The following is a 16,807-nucleotide window of genomic DNA, read 5'->3' as shown; positions in this document are numbered from 1 at the left end:
CTTATTCTGGACCACACTTTTCTCAGCTTAATCGCACTTCAGTGGAAAACATGATACCACAACTCAAGTGTCACATATTAAAAGGAGAGTCTATGTTCAGCCTGTTTACGGCCTAATAAATTTCCACAGGCTGCTAATTTTAAACAGGCTTGTAAGCAATAAACGAAAACCCTGGTGTGGCATTAACATGCTCAAGAAAATAACTTCAAGAAGGTTTTTATCAGCTGCTACTCTAGATACAGAATGCCACCCATTTTAGCTGGAAGATTAAAACACGTCTTTATTTTTACAAAATGGGAGAAGATGAAGATGAAGAAGAAGAAGAAGAAGAAGAAGAAGAAGAAGAAGAAGAAGAAGAAGAAAGGACAGCACTTTCCATCAAATTACCTTTGAAACTCAGCTGAGCGCCACAAGAATCCTTCCCAGCACTGTTGCTTGCATAACAAGTATAAAGTCCACCATCACCTTTGCCTACTTTAAGAATGGTCAGCATGGCAGTGTTTTCTACCAGTGTAATCTTGTAATTGCCACCAGGGCGGATCTCCCGGTTATCTTTTGCCCAGCTGACTTTCATTGGCACTGAACCTGTGACATGACACTTGAAAGAACCACTTTCCCCAAGAGCAACGTCAAGGGGCAAAGGCTTCACATCAAAGAATGGTGGTTTCAGGTGTTCTAAAGAAAAGAAAGAAAATCGAAAAGTGAAAAGGGGGTGGCAGGACGTATTGCCTTCCCTTCAAACAGCAAACTAGTTCTTAGTCTGTTGTTACAGCTCTGTGACTTGTTCGCGTTCTTTAAAACTGAATCAGCGTGCAACAACTTCGGACCCAGTTGTTTACAAACCTGTGAGTTGGAGCTTGGCACTGGAAGAAGCAGTCCCAAGAGCATTGTGAGCTGTGCAAGTGTACTGGCCAGCGTGAGCCATGGAGGTTTGCAAGATCTGAAGCGTCGCTATATTGCTTAAGAAGGTGGTTTGAATGTTGTCGTCATCTCTCAGCTGCACCCCATCCTTAGACCAAGACACTTCAAGTGGCTCAGAGCCAACAATGCGGCAGTCAAAAGCTATAGGAGAACCAAGAGTCTCCTGCACGTCTTTCAGTTTTCTCGTGAATGAAGGAGGGAGTTTAACATCTGCAAAAAAATAAATAAATTGCAGGGTATGATAACTGACCATGCAAGAAGAAGACTAAAAAGAATACCTGGGTCATTATGCCCTGCACATGTGCAGAATTCCAATAAAAATAAACACAGCCATGTTCTCTGTTCCTAACCCCTCATGCCTCACACCTATATGGGCACACACAGGGAATAGGAGGTCTGTGTGTGCCTCCCATACCCCCATCCAGTCATCCCTTTCGAACTCATGCAAGTTCAGTAATTTGCAGGGTTTGGAGAGAGAAGGAAGGCTGCACGGAGACACAGGAAGAACTCAGAGATATCTCAGTCTCCTTACAGCTCAGCCAAGCAGCTTGTGGACATGCTGAAGGGCCCGTCCCCATGCATGTGATTCAAGTGGGTCACACACTTCAGCATATTACGCACAAATATTGTGTGTAATATGACAAGGGTCAATTATTTTAAAAAGAGCCATCACCTTTGATGGTGATTGTTGTCATTGAAGTAGCGAACCCAACGCTGTTTTCTGCTTTGCAGATGTATTCACCAATGTCAGCGTTCTCTACCCGGCTGAAAGCGAGTGAAGCCACATTGTTCTTGAAGTGCATTTTATAAGCCTGTGTAGATCGGAGTTTGGTATCTCCTTTGTACCATGACACTTTAATTTCCGGTGTTCCAGCAACTTGGCACTGTAAAGTTGCAGGCTCTCCAATGGTCACCTCCAAGTGATCCAAGTGCTTAACAAAATGAGGTGGTTCTGCAGTAGAAATAATCATGGTCAATATTCATAGTCAATCTAAGCACATCAGAAGATGGCAATTGATACAAGAATAGTTAAGACAGCAACACACCTATGATTGATACCAGGGCATGACATACATCCTCCCCAGCATCATTTGCAACTTCACAGATATAATCTCCTTCATCTTCTGCAGAACTATTAAGAATTTCCAGAATGCCTGATTTTTCTGTGGTGGTTATATTGCATTTTGGAGACTGTGTGATGTTTAAGCCGTTCTTCTTCCACGTTACTGCGAGTGGAGGAGTTCCGCTGAATGTGCTTTCTAGAATTATGGATTTCCCATGTTCTACGCTGAAATCGCTCAGCTTCTTCACAAACACAGCAGGCTCTAAGATAAGCCATATGAAAGAAATGGTTAAACCTAGAACTGCAATATGGGTGTCTCTCTGCGTGTGCGTGTATATCACACAGACATGCACACACACTTAACACGTGTACATGCCATAATAGTAGCATTTGGACAAACCTTTTACAAAAAGATGTGTAGTGCAAGAAGCACTGCCAGCATCGTTCGTGGCAAGGCAGGTGTAATCTCCAGTCTGGAGTGGTCCCACTTCGAACAATTCCAGCTCCGCAGCTGAATCTGCCAAGGTGATGTTGCACGTTTTCCCTGGCACGAGTTCTCTACTCCCCTTAAACCAGTTCACTTTGAACGGAGGAGTTCCCCTAATCAGACTCCTGAACGTTACACTCATTCCAGGTAAAACCTCCAGTGGATCTGGCGTCTTTGCAAAAGAAGGTGGTTCTAGAATTACACACAACATTTAAAAAGTTAACGCAAATGTGCCAGGTAGTCAACATCTGTATAAAACAGGTTGTCAAGAAAGCAAGCAAGATAAACACACACTGGAAAGATTTGCAACGGATGCCTTGTCTATCCTTTACTGACCTTGTACTGTCAAAAAGGCACTGCATTCGTCAGAACCAGCTACATTCTCGGCAGCACAGGTGTAGGGACCTGTATCAGATGAGTCCAGAGCATTCACCTTCAAAGCACAGACATTATCTGAAAAGCCGGTTTCGTATTTGTCCCCTGGGAAAATTTCATTTCCTCCATAAAACCAAGTGACTGAAATAGGAAGGGAGCCGGCGACTTTGCACTCCAAAACAACGGAGGAGCCCTGCACGCCAAAGGTTTCTTTCAACCTTCTTATAAAAGAAGGAGGGACGACGTGGTCTGCGTAGGAAAAGGCAACAAAGAGTCAACTTTTAAGAGGAGAAACCACAGAAGACAAGGGCAAATGAGAAACAAAAAAGATCCCAAGCTAACCTGAAATGTCGACGGAGGAAGTGCAGCTACTTTTCCCCACTTCGTTGTGCACTTCAAAAGTGTACAATCCCCTGTCATTCATGTCCGCAGAGAGAACTTTAAGTGCCGCTACCTTGTTGGAAAAGCTGATTTGGTGCTTGCGGCTGTTGGTGAGTTCTCTTCCGTCCTTAAACCACTTGGTAATTAGTTCTGGAGTGCCACCCACCCTGCACTCCAGAGTAAAAGCATTGCCGGAGGTAACCGTCATGGGCTCAGGCTTCTCTAAAATCACAGCCGGCTCTGGAATGAGGGAGACAATCCAGAAAACTTGAGTTTCGAGAAAACCAAGACTTAAGAAGCAAAATTAGTCTGCTGCTGCAATTGCAAAGGCAGCCAAGATTCAATTCTTTAGAAGGGGATGGGTGCCTGTACCAACCTAGAACTTGTAAATGCCCTGCACATTCTCGCATTCCAGCATCATTTTTAATCTGGCAGATGTACTTCCCGCTGTTGGTGGCTTCGGCACTTGCAATCTGAAGAGTTGCGATATTATCCGAAAAGGAAATCTTGAGGTTTTCGCTTTCCCGTATTATTTCACCTTTGTCCTTGAGCCAAACGACGGAAATGGGTTGGGAGCCTTCTACTACGGCCCGCAGTGCTGTGGGTTCCCCGGCATAGGTGGAGGTTTCGCTCAGCTTCTTAACAAACCGAGGAGGTTCTGGCAGGGAAGAGAATTCCTTACGGTAAGAGGAACGTGGCAAGGAAGCCGCAAAAGAAACGCAAAGAAAAGGATGCTCGCAGACTTTGCACCGCGGTCGCACTCATTACTAACCTTTGAACTTCACAGCACAAGAGCAAGTGTCGCTTCCGACCTCATTTGTGGCTTTGCACTGATATTCCCCAAGGTCTGCCGCTTCGAGGTTGAGAATGTGGACACTGGCACTGAAGTTCTTGGTTGTCACTTTGAACTTCTTGCTGCTTCTGACTTGCTTTCTGTCCTTGAACCAGACAACTTCGAATGGCGGTGTGCCTGCTATTTCACACTGAAGGGTGACATCGGAGCCCTTGAGTGTGTCTACAGGGCTGGGTTTCCTGCTAAAAACGGGAGGTTCTATAAAAGAAAGGAGATGAGGACATGTAACTGGACTCCTGGGAGGGGTTTCTTGCCAATAGGGGCAAGACATCCAGAAACAGAAGGCAGAAGGTATGCTTGTAAATCCCCTTTTAGGTGCCTAAGAAGATTCTCTCTCTGGTTCTCCTAAGTGCTGGGTGCATAGCAGGTCAATTTTAGGTCATTTCTATTTCTAAAGCTGCAAAGTCTTGCTTGGAAACATTGGCATCCCCCCTACAAATTCCTGTTTGATGTGGCACTGAGTTTTCCAAATAAATACAGTTAGTAAGCATGGGTGTGTACCTACGCATAACGTTTTCCACTCCCACACCTGCTATTCTCAAACTGACACCCTCAAACACATGCTCTAAACCTTCCATGGTCAAAGTTTTAATTTTTTTATGGTCCTCCTATTAATCCCTATAAGACTTTATTTTATTTTTAAACAGAAGAAATCCTGTAACTCTTTCCCCACTGCCCCTTGTGATTGCAATTCACATCTTACGTATTATCTAACTATAGAGTGTTGCTAGGAAGTAACAGGCGATCACCTGGCAGATTGTGTAGCTGGCACACACAAGAGAAAGCTGGTCCTCCTACTCCTGTAACCTCATATCTTGCATTATCACCCACTTCTTTGATCCGTTCACCTGTTGCCTCTTCTTGTCAACTTCCTAGCTATTAATTAGATGCTCAAAAAGTATATCCTAACTGAGGCATAGGTTATCTTTAAACCTTTCACTGCCTGTAAATTGAATTTTCAGAGAATAGAGAGCCTTCTTGGTGGCTGCTCCCAGACTTTTTTTGGAACTCCCTCCCTAGAGAAGCTAGGCTGGCTTGCTGCTTCTTGTCTTTCAGCCAGCAGGTGAAGACTTCCTTGTTCCAACAGGATTTGGGGAACTGACTGCTTTTAGTGAAAGGGCTGGTGCTGTGTTGTTATTATGGTAATTATTGGTATGGGTTTAACAGATGCTTTAATTCTGTCAGTATTTAATTGATTTTTAATGAATGTTTTTCTGTGTTGTTAGTGGTTCTTATTTTTATCTGTAAGCCACTGTGAGTCCAGTCAGGGAAATAGGCAGGGAATAATGATAATAATGAGCGCCATTTTCCTACTCATATTGAAATACTGCCCCTCAATGAGGCCAAACTTAGATTCACAAAATGTTTAGGGGTATACATACCCCTGCATCCCCTCAGAAAAAAGCACTGATGATGATGATGATAAATAGATTTTACTCTTTTCCGTCCTATGCTACTTCACAATTCTGTAATTTCTGACACAGGCCAGTGACAGGTAAAGGCTGGAGGGGCCACTGATCCTCTCAGACTGCTGCTCCCACCCTTAAAATTTTCAAGATTGTTTTACTATATCTATTTGCATAGTGTGCCTGACCTCCTCATCAGCACTGCCACCATTTTCACTACAGTCGAGGAATCTTTGGATTTCAAACATCTCTGTCAGTACTTTTGACTATGCATTCCCAGCATTATAATTTAATCACCCAACCATTTAAGGGTAAAGGAGGGGAATGCCTGCAGCTCACTGGTGGAGCATCTGCTTTGAACAAAGAAGACCCTGGATTCAACTCCCTAGCATCTGCAGGTAGGGCTGGGAGAGAGTCCTGACTGAAATCCTGGAGAGCCACTGTCAGCCAGTGAAGATAATAACACTGAGGTAGAAGGGCCAACGGTCTGACTCCATATGAAAAAAAAAAGCCTTCCAGTGCTCCTAAGTGTGGAGGAAGTCAGAGTAGACATTGGCGTCTAACCTTTCACTGTGACTGTTGTACTGCAGCTTGCGGTGCCAGCAGAATTAAGCGCTTCACAAATGTAATCTCCACTGTCTTCATGGGTAGCATCAACAATGATCAGCACTGCTGTGGCGTCACTGAATGCTATACGGTGCTTGTCGCTAGCGTGGATTTCGTGGTCATTCTTGTACCACACAACTCTGATTTCTGGGGAACCACTGATCTTGCATTCAAGTTGACACGAATCACCCTGTTTCAGCATTCTTGATGGTTCCGGTTTCTTCACAAATTTAGGAGGTTCTGAGAAGCCGGAAGGAAAGTAACGTTCAATATGGAGAGGAATAAGAACTATTAAGAACATGTTATTATTATTATTATTATTATTATTATTATTATTATTATTATTATTATTATTATTTTGCAGTGGAAATCCTGATATGATACTATCAAGGAGGATAACAACCAAAGTTAGTAAGTATATGAGAAATTTCCATTAAAAAAAAAAAAGACAACTGCAAAAATTCTGACATTTTTTGCTGAAATAAGCCATGGCCCTGATTCACTGAACAGCAAACACAGCAAAATACAGCCTTTGTTTCCTCAGGCCTCCCTTAATGTCAGCCCACTACAAAGAAGGGAGACTGGCAGGAAATTGGCACCCAGACTCAACATAGGAGAACTCTTCTCCTGCACCTGTGCTTCCCAAAAGAGATGAATATTTTGAGAATCAATACTTATGAGATAAGCCTCTCCCAGGTAAAATAATCTGGAGGACGGGACGAAGGAGCTTATCTGTGCCCAAGCGTTCCATCTGCTTCCATCTCATCTGTTTGTTGACTGGCACTCAAAGCCCTTTCAAAATTTCAGCCTGGGGGGTGGGATGCTAAGATGATATCTGTCAGGGAACTGCCCTCGGCAGGGTGGGAGGTCTTGTCTATGTACCAAGAGCCCCGACACCTCCTCAGTAGTGAAACCTCTTCCAGCGAGAAAAGCAGCACCTCCTCCAGCAGGGAGGGGAAAGCTGGGAACAGCCAGGCGAGGCAAGAGCTTGGAGATGCTGCCGACAGCCCCAGCACGCCTCATGAGTTTCACTCTGAGGGGAGCACGCCACTTCCGTTGCCCCAGTTGCGCAGAGGGGTCAAAAGAAGATCGGGCAGGCAGCGCTTTGGGGTGCCTAAATTCTTATGTTGGGGTCATAGCTGGAAACCGGCACTCCCAGGTTCTGCAAGTGACTAGGACGGTCATGTTTTCACGTTCTCTGCACTGTAAATAGTCGGCACCAATAAACTGTTAAAAGACAGTTGCGACGCATGACTGGTTACTCGTGAGCAACCGCAACACAGATCTGACAATATCCCTGACAGGTGCACCAGTCCAGAGGCCAATTGCTATTTCCCCACTCCCTTTGCAACTTGTCAACATTTACTGGAGAAGTGTGCGAAACTCTTGGTAAATCCCTGCTAATGGATCAAGCTATCTATGCATATTTTCCAATGCAACTATTTTTTTAGAATGTAAATGATACATAAACTGCAAATGAATCAAATCGACCTCGACTTTTGCAACAGCAAAAATCAAAGAAAGCTATAAAAGCTACATTTAACGTGGCCATCTGTAAATTACAACCAGCATGTATAATTTGTCATAAGAATCCATCACATTTTTATGAGCACAAGTATTATTCTTTTGCTCTACTGGGGTTTCAAGACACAGTAAGGAGAAGAAAATAGTTTGGATCTTAAATACTTACAGATAGTTTCCTATGAATTTTTGTTAAGTTGGACGAGGTCTGTTTTTTTGTTTTTGTTTTTTACTTCTAACAGTTAGAAACAAAGAATTCTGTGGAAAAGCAATCCCAAGAAAATCCCTTTTCTGTATAAAAGATCAGCCAACTTAAATTCAAATACCTTTCACATTAAGCTGAGCCGAGCAAAAGTCTTTCCCAACATCATTGCTAGCTTGGCAGGTATACTGTCCGCTGTCTCCTTTGCCTACTCTCAGAATTCTCAGATGGGCTGTATTTGCTACAAAGGTAATGGCATAGTTTCCTCCTGTACGGATTTCGCGGCCATCTTTAGCCCACGTTACATGTATAGGTTGGGCTCCAGTAACATGACACTCAAAGTCAGCACTTTCTCCAACAGGAAGATCTTTGGACTCAGGTGTGATATCAAAGGAGGGAGCTTGTTTGCGTTCTGGGGAATAAAATGAAGAGGAACGATTGGATTTCTTTCGGACGCGGTAAAGCTAAATACTGTAAAATATTTTTTAGAGGTTAGGAAGAGTGGTTGAACGTAACAGATGAAAACAAGAGAGTCAGTATGAAACTAACCTGAGACTGTGAGCCTAGCACTGGAAGTAGCAGTTCCTACAGCATTGGTAGCTGTGCAAGAATATTGCCCAGTGTGACTCATCTCAGTTTGCAACAGCTGAAGAGTTGCCACATTATCTATGTAAGAAGCCTGCACATTAAAGTCATCTCTTAAAGGCACACCATCCTTATACCATGTAACACTAATAGGCTCTGACCCATTTAGACGGCAAACTAATTTGATTGGGAAGCCCACGGTTTGCTCTGTATCCTTCAATTTCCTTGCAAAAGAAGGTGGACGTTTTCGCTCTGCAAGAAAAGAAGCATGCAATAAACACACGGCTTATGCAGGCATCTGGACAGGTGAAAATATTTTTTAAAGAGTGGAAGATCTGTTAGTATGAGTTTTTAACCAATCCCAAATAAAATAATCACCTTGAACTGCTAAGACAGCCTTTGAAGAGGCTGTTCCGACACTGTTTTCTGCTTTGCAAATATATTCCCCGCTGTCACTAGCATCCACTTTGTTAAAAATAAGTGTAGCAACATTATCTTTGAAGTACATCTTATACTCAGGAGTAGATCTTAATTTTGTATCTCCTTTGAACCAAGATATTGTAATTTCTGGGGTCCCAGTAATTTGGCATTGCAAAGTGGTATAGTCTCCAACTGACACCTCAAGAGGTCCCAAGTGTGTGACGAAAGAAGGAGGTTCTGGGGACACAAAGAGTCAGCATTAGGATAATGGCACCTGAACGTTACAATGAAAAAACAGTAAGAGTTTTTTTTAATTAAAAAATCTTATTAAAAATGCGCTAAAGACAGACCTAAAGTGGATACCAGTGCTTCACAAATATCTTCTCCGGCCTCATTCTCAACCATACATGTGTATTCTCCTTGATCATCCTTTGTACTGTTAAGAATTTCCAGAATGCATGACTTCTCTGTTGTGGTGATGCTGCATTTTTCAGACTGGCCTAAAGTTACGCCATTCTTCTTCCATGTCACTGAAATCGGAAGGCTACCAGTGTACCTGCTCTCTAGAATTATGGATTTGCCTGGCTCCACACAATGGTCGCTGAGCTTCTTCACAAAAACGGCTGGTTCTATTGAGCAATAAGAAGTCAAGTATTGGCATCAACGCTGCACAAACACCTAAACATTCCAAAGCGAAAAATTGCAATCTGTACCAACCTTTTACAGAAAGATGTGCCGTACAAGACACTTTGCCAGCCTCATTAGTCACAACACAAGTATACTCTCCACTCTGCTGTGGCTCTACATCAAACAGCTCCAGGTCTGTGACCGAATCTTCCAAGTAGATGTTACATTTATCACTTGGTACAAGTTCATTGACGCCTCTAAACCACCTCACCTTGAATGGTGGTGTTCCTCTAATAACAGCAGAAAATGTAACACTTTTGCCTGGTAAAATATCCACAGATTCAGGTACCTTCTCAAAAGAGGGTGGTTCTAAAGAAGCATCGAAAGTAACAATAGATCAGTGGATAATTAAGGAATCATAAATTTAAAATAAAAACTTCCTCAAATCACAGCACCAAGAGAATGTAATATTGCTCACTAGAAAGATTATGGAAGATTTCTGCAAAGAGTTAGCTACTTATTGAATACTGACCTTGTACGATCAAAGCAGCCTTGGTTTCGTCAGAGCCTGCTACATTAGCAGCTTTACATGCATAAGTTCCTGTATCAGATGAGTTCAGTGAAACAATCTGCAAACTGCAAACATTGTCTGAAAATGAGATTTGATGTTTTTCCCCACTAGTGATTTTATGTCCATTATGGAACCAAGCAACTGTAATGGGAAGGGATCCAGCCACTTTGCACTCAAGAATCACTGAAGAAGCCAGTACACCATGAGTTTCTTTAAGTTTTCTTGTGAAAGAAGGTGGAATAATCCGATCTGTGTAAGAGGAAGTAAACAAAAGAAAATAAGGACCCCACAAAGGAGAACCATTTCCTGGTGGGAATGCGATGAAGAGAAGCAACAGAACTGACCCAGAACATCAACGGAAGCTGTGCAGCTGCTTTTGCCAACATTGTTCTGCACCTCGAAAGTGTATAAGCCACTGTCTTCCATTTCTGAATCAATAATTTTAAGTGTGGACACTTTGTTGTAGAAGGTAATTTTGTATTTGTTGCTAGTTGTTAATTCTTTTCCATCCTTAAACCAGCCTATTGAAAGTTCTGGTGTTCCACCCACTTTGCACTCTAAGGTACAAATATCTCCGACCGTGACTTTCATTGGTTCTGCCTTCTCGATGATGACAGCTGGCTCTGGAAAGAGATTCAAGCAATATCTGCCTGTGAATATCATTGTCTCCTTAGCCACATGGCTTAATACTGCAGTTACAGAAATCACTTCTCTAAAGCCACAGTTTTCTACTTAGGAAAGGAGCCACTACAAAGCTATTAATGGCTCCCCTTTTCTAGAATTGAGATACACAGTAAACACCACCATGCCACTTATCTCTCTCCCAGAGAAAAGGAGCTGACTGCCCAAACAATAGGAACAGAGCAGTATGAAGCCCCCAGTGGGTTACCTGAACATTTTGCTTCAGAATCCGTTCTCCAATACTCTGTAATGCGCCATGCCATGCACACTGATGGCATGCACTCTCTCTCTCTCAACCTCAAGGCTTTGAATGTTATTTAGCCTTCCCAACTATTAAAAGTAACCCCCTCTCTTTCTAAAAGAAAATAAAAGGCCAAGTTTTTGTCATTACCAACCTAGAACGGTTAAAGTAGCTATGCATTCCCGGGTTCCAGCATCATTACTGATTTGACAGATATACTTCCCAGCACTTGCTGGTTCTGCTTTGGCAAGCTGCAAAGTGGCAACATTTTCCACGTATGTTATTGTCCTGTTAGCACTTTCTCTGATGACCTCTTCTTTGTCCTTGAGCCACGTCACCGATATCGGCTGAGAGCCTTCCAAGGTGGCCTGCAGCTCTACCGGTTCACCCACCACAACAGTAAGGTTGTTGATTTTGGTCACGAATTTTGGTGGTTCTGAAGAGGAAAGAGCCAATGGGCATCAAGAGTTCCAACAAGAATTGTGCATTTTTTACAAAGACAACGATGACTGCACACCGTATTTCCTCAAATAGTACCTACCTTTAAGTTTTACCATGCAAACGCAAGTGTCGCTTCCGACATCGTTCTGAGCTTTGCACTGGTATTCACCAATGTCAGAGACTTCAATATTCAGAATGTGAACACTTGCATGGTAGTTTTTGGATGTGACTCTGTACTTTTTACTGCTACGGATTTGCCTCTTATCCTTATACCACGTAATATCAAAAGGTGGCGTCCCAGAAATCTCACATTCAAGGCTAACCTCAGTACCCTTGAGTGTATCTACTGGAGACGGCTTCCTGCTAAATATGGGAGGTTCTAGGATGAAAGAAAGAATCAGGCGTCATTTTAAGAAAGTTAGCTCAATATATATGTTGCTAGTTTAATGTGAGAATTGCCACATATGTATCTGTTCCAGCGCCAAGGCATGCATGCAACAGAAGCACCTTTTCTTTTCACAGCTGGCTTTTAAGGGTAGCCAACGGACTGGAGTGGAAGCATGCATGTCCCAGGTGCCCATGACAGGGGAGTTTAGAGCATGTGGCGGGCAATCCTGCCCTGCAATGCGGCCGGCTGGATGATCTCCAATATGCACGCAAGTCCCAGCACTTGGGAGTGGCTGGCAGCCAGTCCGCAAGAGGCCACAACTGTTGCCTACCCAGAATAGGGTAACTGGCCATTTCAGCACTAAAAGCAATGACCATCCTAGAATGCTGAGCCAAAAGGGTAGGTGGGTGCAGGAATGCATTTAACAACCCCTTTCTCCTCCTTTCACATGGAATGTAGCCCAACTGACTGATTACTTATCCTTTCTGCAGAGAGCTGTGATGGACACTGCTTCCTCTTGCAGATTCAGTTGGTGCCAATCCTGACATCTACTCAAGCATTTGATTAGTTGACTGGAGGAGATGTTTTGTCACTCTATCAGTGTTGTGATGCAAATTTGACTGACTGATGGTTGCAGCTTGGTTTAAGTACGCCACACATTGACGTTAATGAAGAGTGGGTTATAATTGCCACTAAGCTTATGCAGGTAATTCAGAAAACTTCTTTCTGTAATAGCTAATTGATTATCTCTGGTTGTTGTTGTTTTTTTAATGTAGTTTTTACTGTACAGCTGTTGTAGACCACTTTGGTTTTGGGGTTTTTTGTTTAATAGTGGCATACAAATATTGTAATAATTAAGTAACCTAAATAAATAATAGTAAATACACCACATCCCTTTGAGCATTCTTGAGGGAAAGAGTGAATGCCGCAGGTTAGAGAATACTTGTTTAAAATTAATCTGGACACTGTCCACAATGGGCAGTTATAGCAATCTAACAGTTAGCTTAGCCATACAAGAATTGGAATGAGCTAATCTCAATCTTTTTAGGGATGGTTAGTCAACGAGAGGGAAGTCCGCCAAGGCATGTTTGCTAACCTTTGACTAGGAGTTTAGTGCTGCAGCTTGCCCTGCCAGCAGGGTTCTGTGCTTCACATATGTAATCTCCACTATCGTCTGCACCAAGATGCCTCATTTCAATGACTGCCACAGAATCTGTGAATGACATCTGGAATTTTTCACTAGCATGGACTTCGGTGTCACCTCTGTACCATACCACTTTGATCTCTGGAGAGCCACTGATTTTACATTCAAGTCGTGTGGAGTCGCCCTGCTTAATGGTTTTAGACGGGTCTAGCTTCTTAATGAACTTTGGAGGTTCTGAGAAACAGAAGAAAAATGAAAGCGAGGTAAATAGGAAGAAAAGAGGGATTGTGTTGAAAGGTATATAGAATAAGAGGGGAGAGAAATCTAAAAGGGTGCTTAACTTCTAGTTCTAGCAATGCAGGAAAGAAAAGTAACCCAGAAACGTTTACACAAAAGACCGCAAAAGACAATTAAGAAAAGAGCAACACAGAACACATTAGCACACCTGTTATGCTCAGTGTGGTTGTACAAGAATCGCTGCCAACATCGTTGGAAACTTGGCAAGTATAGTTTCCACTTTTTGATATATCCACAGAATAAAGATTTAAGAAACCGGTCGACCCTTCAATCCCAAATAAACAATTAGGTCCAGACACAAGTTCTAAATCTTCTTTAAACCACTTTATTTTAAAAGGCGGTGTTCCCTTTAAAGATGCCTTAAATTCCACTGTTGAATCAGGTATAGCTTGTTGACTTTCTGGTTTTACCAAGAAACTTGGTGGCTCTAAAGGTTTTAAGAAACAAAAGAAAACTAATTAGGTTCCGGCGCAAGAAATATGGCCTGGCAAGCCACAACAAACCAATAAAGAGAAATAAAACATGTGTCAAAGTTAATAAGAAAAGAAAGGTTCTATATAGATAACATCAAATGGGATCTACATTCAAAGATATTAAGATAATGATGTGAAGTTGAAAAAGATTTATATTTTAATACAGTGTATAGAAAGAAGATAGAAATCCAAACCTTTCACAGTTAAGATGGCGCTACATGAGTCACTTCCTGCAACATTTGTTACGCTGCAAGTATAATTTCCAGAATCTGTCAACTCTAAGTAATTAACCTCAAGCGATACAGTGTTCTCATGGCACAGATGCCTGTATTTTGCACTCGTGGGTATCTCTTTTCCATCTTTAAACCATTTTGCAGTAATTGGGAGTGAGCCAGAGACTTTGCACTCCATATGAATAGACGATCCCAGAATTTTATCCATTTTTGGCAATTTTTTGGTAAACGAAGGAGGGATTGCTTGATCTGCCCAGAAGGGAGGGAAGAAGGCAAGTAGCATCAGAATCCTTGCTTTAGCCTTTCTTCTTCATGAAAATTACACGGGCAATTAAAATGTTGATTGAAAAAGAACATGCTCCAGTTTGACCAAACAAAATACAAACCTAGTACAGACAAAGTAGCCTCACAGCTGCTGCTTCCAAACTCATTTTCGACCTTAAAGGTGTATGTGCCGCTGTCCTCCTTCATAATGGATTCAATCCTGAACCTAGCCACATTATTGTCAAAGCTCATGGTGTAATATCTACTGGGCATGAGTTGTTTGCCATCTTTGGACCATTTTACTTGAAGCTCTGGTGTTCCAGCCACAGTGCATTCTAGAGTCACTGGGTCTTTCTCCGTAACTTTAATTGATTTAGCTTTTTCTATGATCTGAGCAGGTTCTGGAGTAAGAATAAAAAAACACAAATATATTGAAGTCTTCTGATGAGTAACTGGCAGAAGACTGGTGCTTACTGAGGAATCAAAATAGGAATCAAAACTCACAAACCTTGCACTAAAAGTAAAGCAAAACACTTCTCAACTCCTGACTCATTCTTTGCCTGACAGGTGTATCTCCCACTGTGACTGAGGTCAACATTCCTGATCTTCAGTCTCGCCACATTGTTTTCAAATGTAATGTGGAAGCTGTCATCGTTTTCAATTATTTTTTCATCTTTTATCCAAGACACTGTTAAAGGCTGAGAACCAGCCACAGTGCATTGAAATACAGCAGAGCTCTTCAAAACAGCGTGGACGTTTTCTAACTTCTTGACGAAGGATGGGGGTTCTGTGTTTATTAAAAATATAAAAAAGCCGGAATGAAACCTGGGTAAGGTTTAAAATTTGCTAAAGGAGGTGAGAGAACAAATGGAATGTTTCTTAGGCTCCCCCCCCCTACTATGATTACTGAACTGACCTTTCAAACTGACTTTTGTGCTACAGGAACAGCTGCCCCCTTCATTTGAAATAATGCACTGGTATTCGCCAGCATCCTGAACATCACAGTTCATGATATGAAGGGCAAAAACAGACTGTTGACCAGTCATGGTGTATTTTTTGCTGCTTCGGATCTCGTTGTTGTTCTTCAGCCACGTCACTTCGAACGGAGGAGTTCCTGTGACTTCACATTCTAACGCAGCATCGTAGGTTCTCACTACTTCCACAGGTTTTAGCTCCCTTACAAATGTGGGAGGTTCTAAAGTAGTAGAAGAAAACAAAGCAACCTCAGAAATAAGGGGGGGGGGAACCCAACCGCAGGGTTGAGGGAACTGGAAAAGGAATTCTTAGCAACTAACCTTTCACTTTCAGTTCAATGCTGCAACTCTCACTACCTGCGTCATTGCGGGCCTCGCAGATGTAAGTCCCGCTATCCTCCACTTTAGCATTGGAAACTTTAAAAGTCGCCATGTTGTCTACAAACGAGACTCCATATTTAGCCTGGTCCAGCACTTCGTTCCCATCAAGGTACCAAAGGACACGGATTTCCGGTGTACCCGCTACCTGGCATTCAAAAGTGGTAGACTGTCCTTTTCTCAAAGCTACTACAGGGCTAGGCTTCTGAAGAAACCTAGGGGGCTCTAAAATAAAATTAAAAAATAATTATTTAGAAAATAGTAATTGGCTTAAAAAAAAAAACACAAACCAACCAAAAAAACTAAGGTAGGTTGCAATCCTATGCACATACTTAACTGTAATCCCCATCTAACACAGTGGGACTTACACTAAAGTAGACATGCATAGGATTGAGCTGCGCAAAGCGCAACTGATAACCCGGGATGTAAAAGTGCAGACCTTTCACAAAAAGAGTTGCCTTGCAGGTTGTTGTCCCGATGTCATTGCTTAATTGGCAGATATAGTTCCCTGAATCAGACGTCTTGGCCGAAAAGAGTTCCAGCACGCTTGAAGTGTCATCTTTGTAAACTGAGCGAGAAGCTCCGGAAAGGAGTTCTTTGCTATCTTTGAACCACTTTATTTGTATGGGAGGTGTGCCGCTCACGAGAGCTTTGAGTTGGACTCTGGCAGCTGGTACCACATCTTGTGACTGTGGCTTTTCAACAAAGCATGGGGGTTCTACAAAGAGTGGGGAGAAAGACGGGGAAAAGAGGGAGGTCATTTATTTGGGAGCGATAAACAAAAACCAGAATCAAAGTGACATGGCAAATACGTCTGCCGCCAAGGAGAAAAAGCGCAAGATGTCCAAACCTTTGACGGTTAAATGTGCACTGCATTGGTTGCTTCCAGCTTTATTTGTTGCCTCGCAGGTATAAGATCCACTATCTGCGCCTTCAAGCTGGTTGATCTCCAAGAATGCCATGTTATCATGGAAAGAATACTTGTGCTTTTCACTAGCAGTTATCTCTTGGCCATCCTTGTACCACTGGATACTTATTGGATGTGAACCAGACACTATACACTCAAGGTGAACAAACGACCCCTTAATGCTATCCATTTTCTTTAGCTTTTTGGTGAATTTAGGCGGTATGATCAGATCTACCCAAGACAAACCAAAAAGATATATATTAGATTAGGCTGCCACTTTGCTTAGTCTTTGGCATAAAAAGAAATTAAGAACTGCAGTTGTGGCCAGCACCCACCAACCGACCCACCTCCAAGAGAAGAGGGATACA

At 42.5% G+C, this 16,807-nt stretch overlaps 1 protein-coding gene across 1 annotated transcript in view; it reads right to left on the bottom strand.

Annotated features, from left to right (window-relative positions):
• Positions 1 to 16,807, bottom strand: part of TTN (titin) — a 286,732-nt gene that overhangs the window by 185,877 nt on the left and 84,048 nt on the right. The window contains 28 exon segments of the mRNA XM_033167307.1: positions 388 to 675; positions 844 to 1,131; positions 1,595 to 1,873; positions 1,968 to 2,246; positions 2,385 to 2,663; positions 2,808 to 3,095; positions 3,189 to 3,467; positions 3,604 to 3,885; positions 4,000 to 4,278; positions 6,051 to 6,332; positions 7,940 to 8,227; positions 8,365 to 8,652; positions 8,779 to 9,057; positions 9,171 to 9,449; positions 9,538 to 9,816; positions 9,980 to 10,267; positions 10,363 to 10,641; positions 11,095 to 11,376; positions 11,482 to 11,760; positions 12,866 to 13,147; positions 13,359 to 13,637; positions 13,878 to 14,165; positions 14,303 to 14,581; positions 14,689 to 14,967; positions 15,097 to 15,375; positions 15,476 to 15,757; positions 15,972 to 16,250; positions 16,383 to 16,670. Of these exon segments, the coding sequence (XP_033023198.1) occupies positions 388 to 675; positions 844 to 1,131; positions 1,595 to 1,873; positions 1,968 to 2,246; positions 2,385 to 2,663; positions 2,808 to 3,095; positions 3,189 to 3,467; positions 3,604 to 3,885; positions 4,000 to 4,278; positions 6,051 to 6,332; positions 7,940 to 8,227; positions 8,365 to 8,652; positions 8,779 to 9,057; positions 9,171 to 9,449; positions 9,538 to 9,816; positions 9,980 to 10,267; positions 10,363 to 10,641; positions 11,095 to 11,376; positions 11,482 to 11,760; positions 12,866 to 13,147; positions 13,359 to 13,637; positions 13,878 to 14,165; positions 14,303 to 14,581; positions 14,689 to 14,967; positions 15,097 to 15,375; positions 15,476 to 15,757; positions 15,972 to 16,250; positions 16,383 to 16,670 (7,899 nt within the window).

The sequence above is a fragment of the Lacerta agilis genome, chromosome 1, assembly GCF_009819535.1.
Source record: "Lacerta agilis isolate rLacAgi1 chromosome 1, rLacAgi1.pri, whole genome shotgun sequence".
In the NCBI taxonomy this organism is placed as follows: Eukaryota; Metazoa; Chordata; class Lepidosauria; order Squamata; family Lacertidae; genus Lacerta; species Lacerta agilis.
This window is presented reverse-complemented; position numbering and strand designations above follow the sequence as displayed.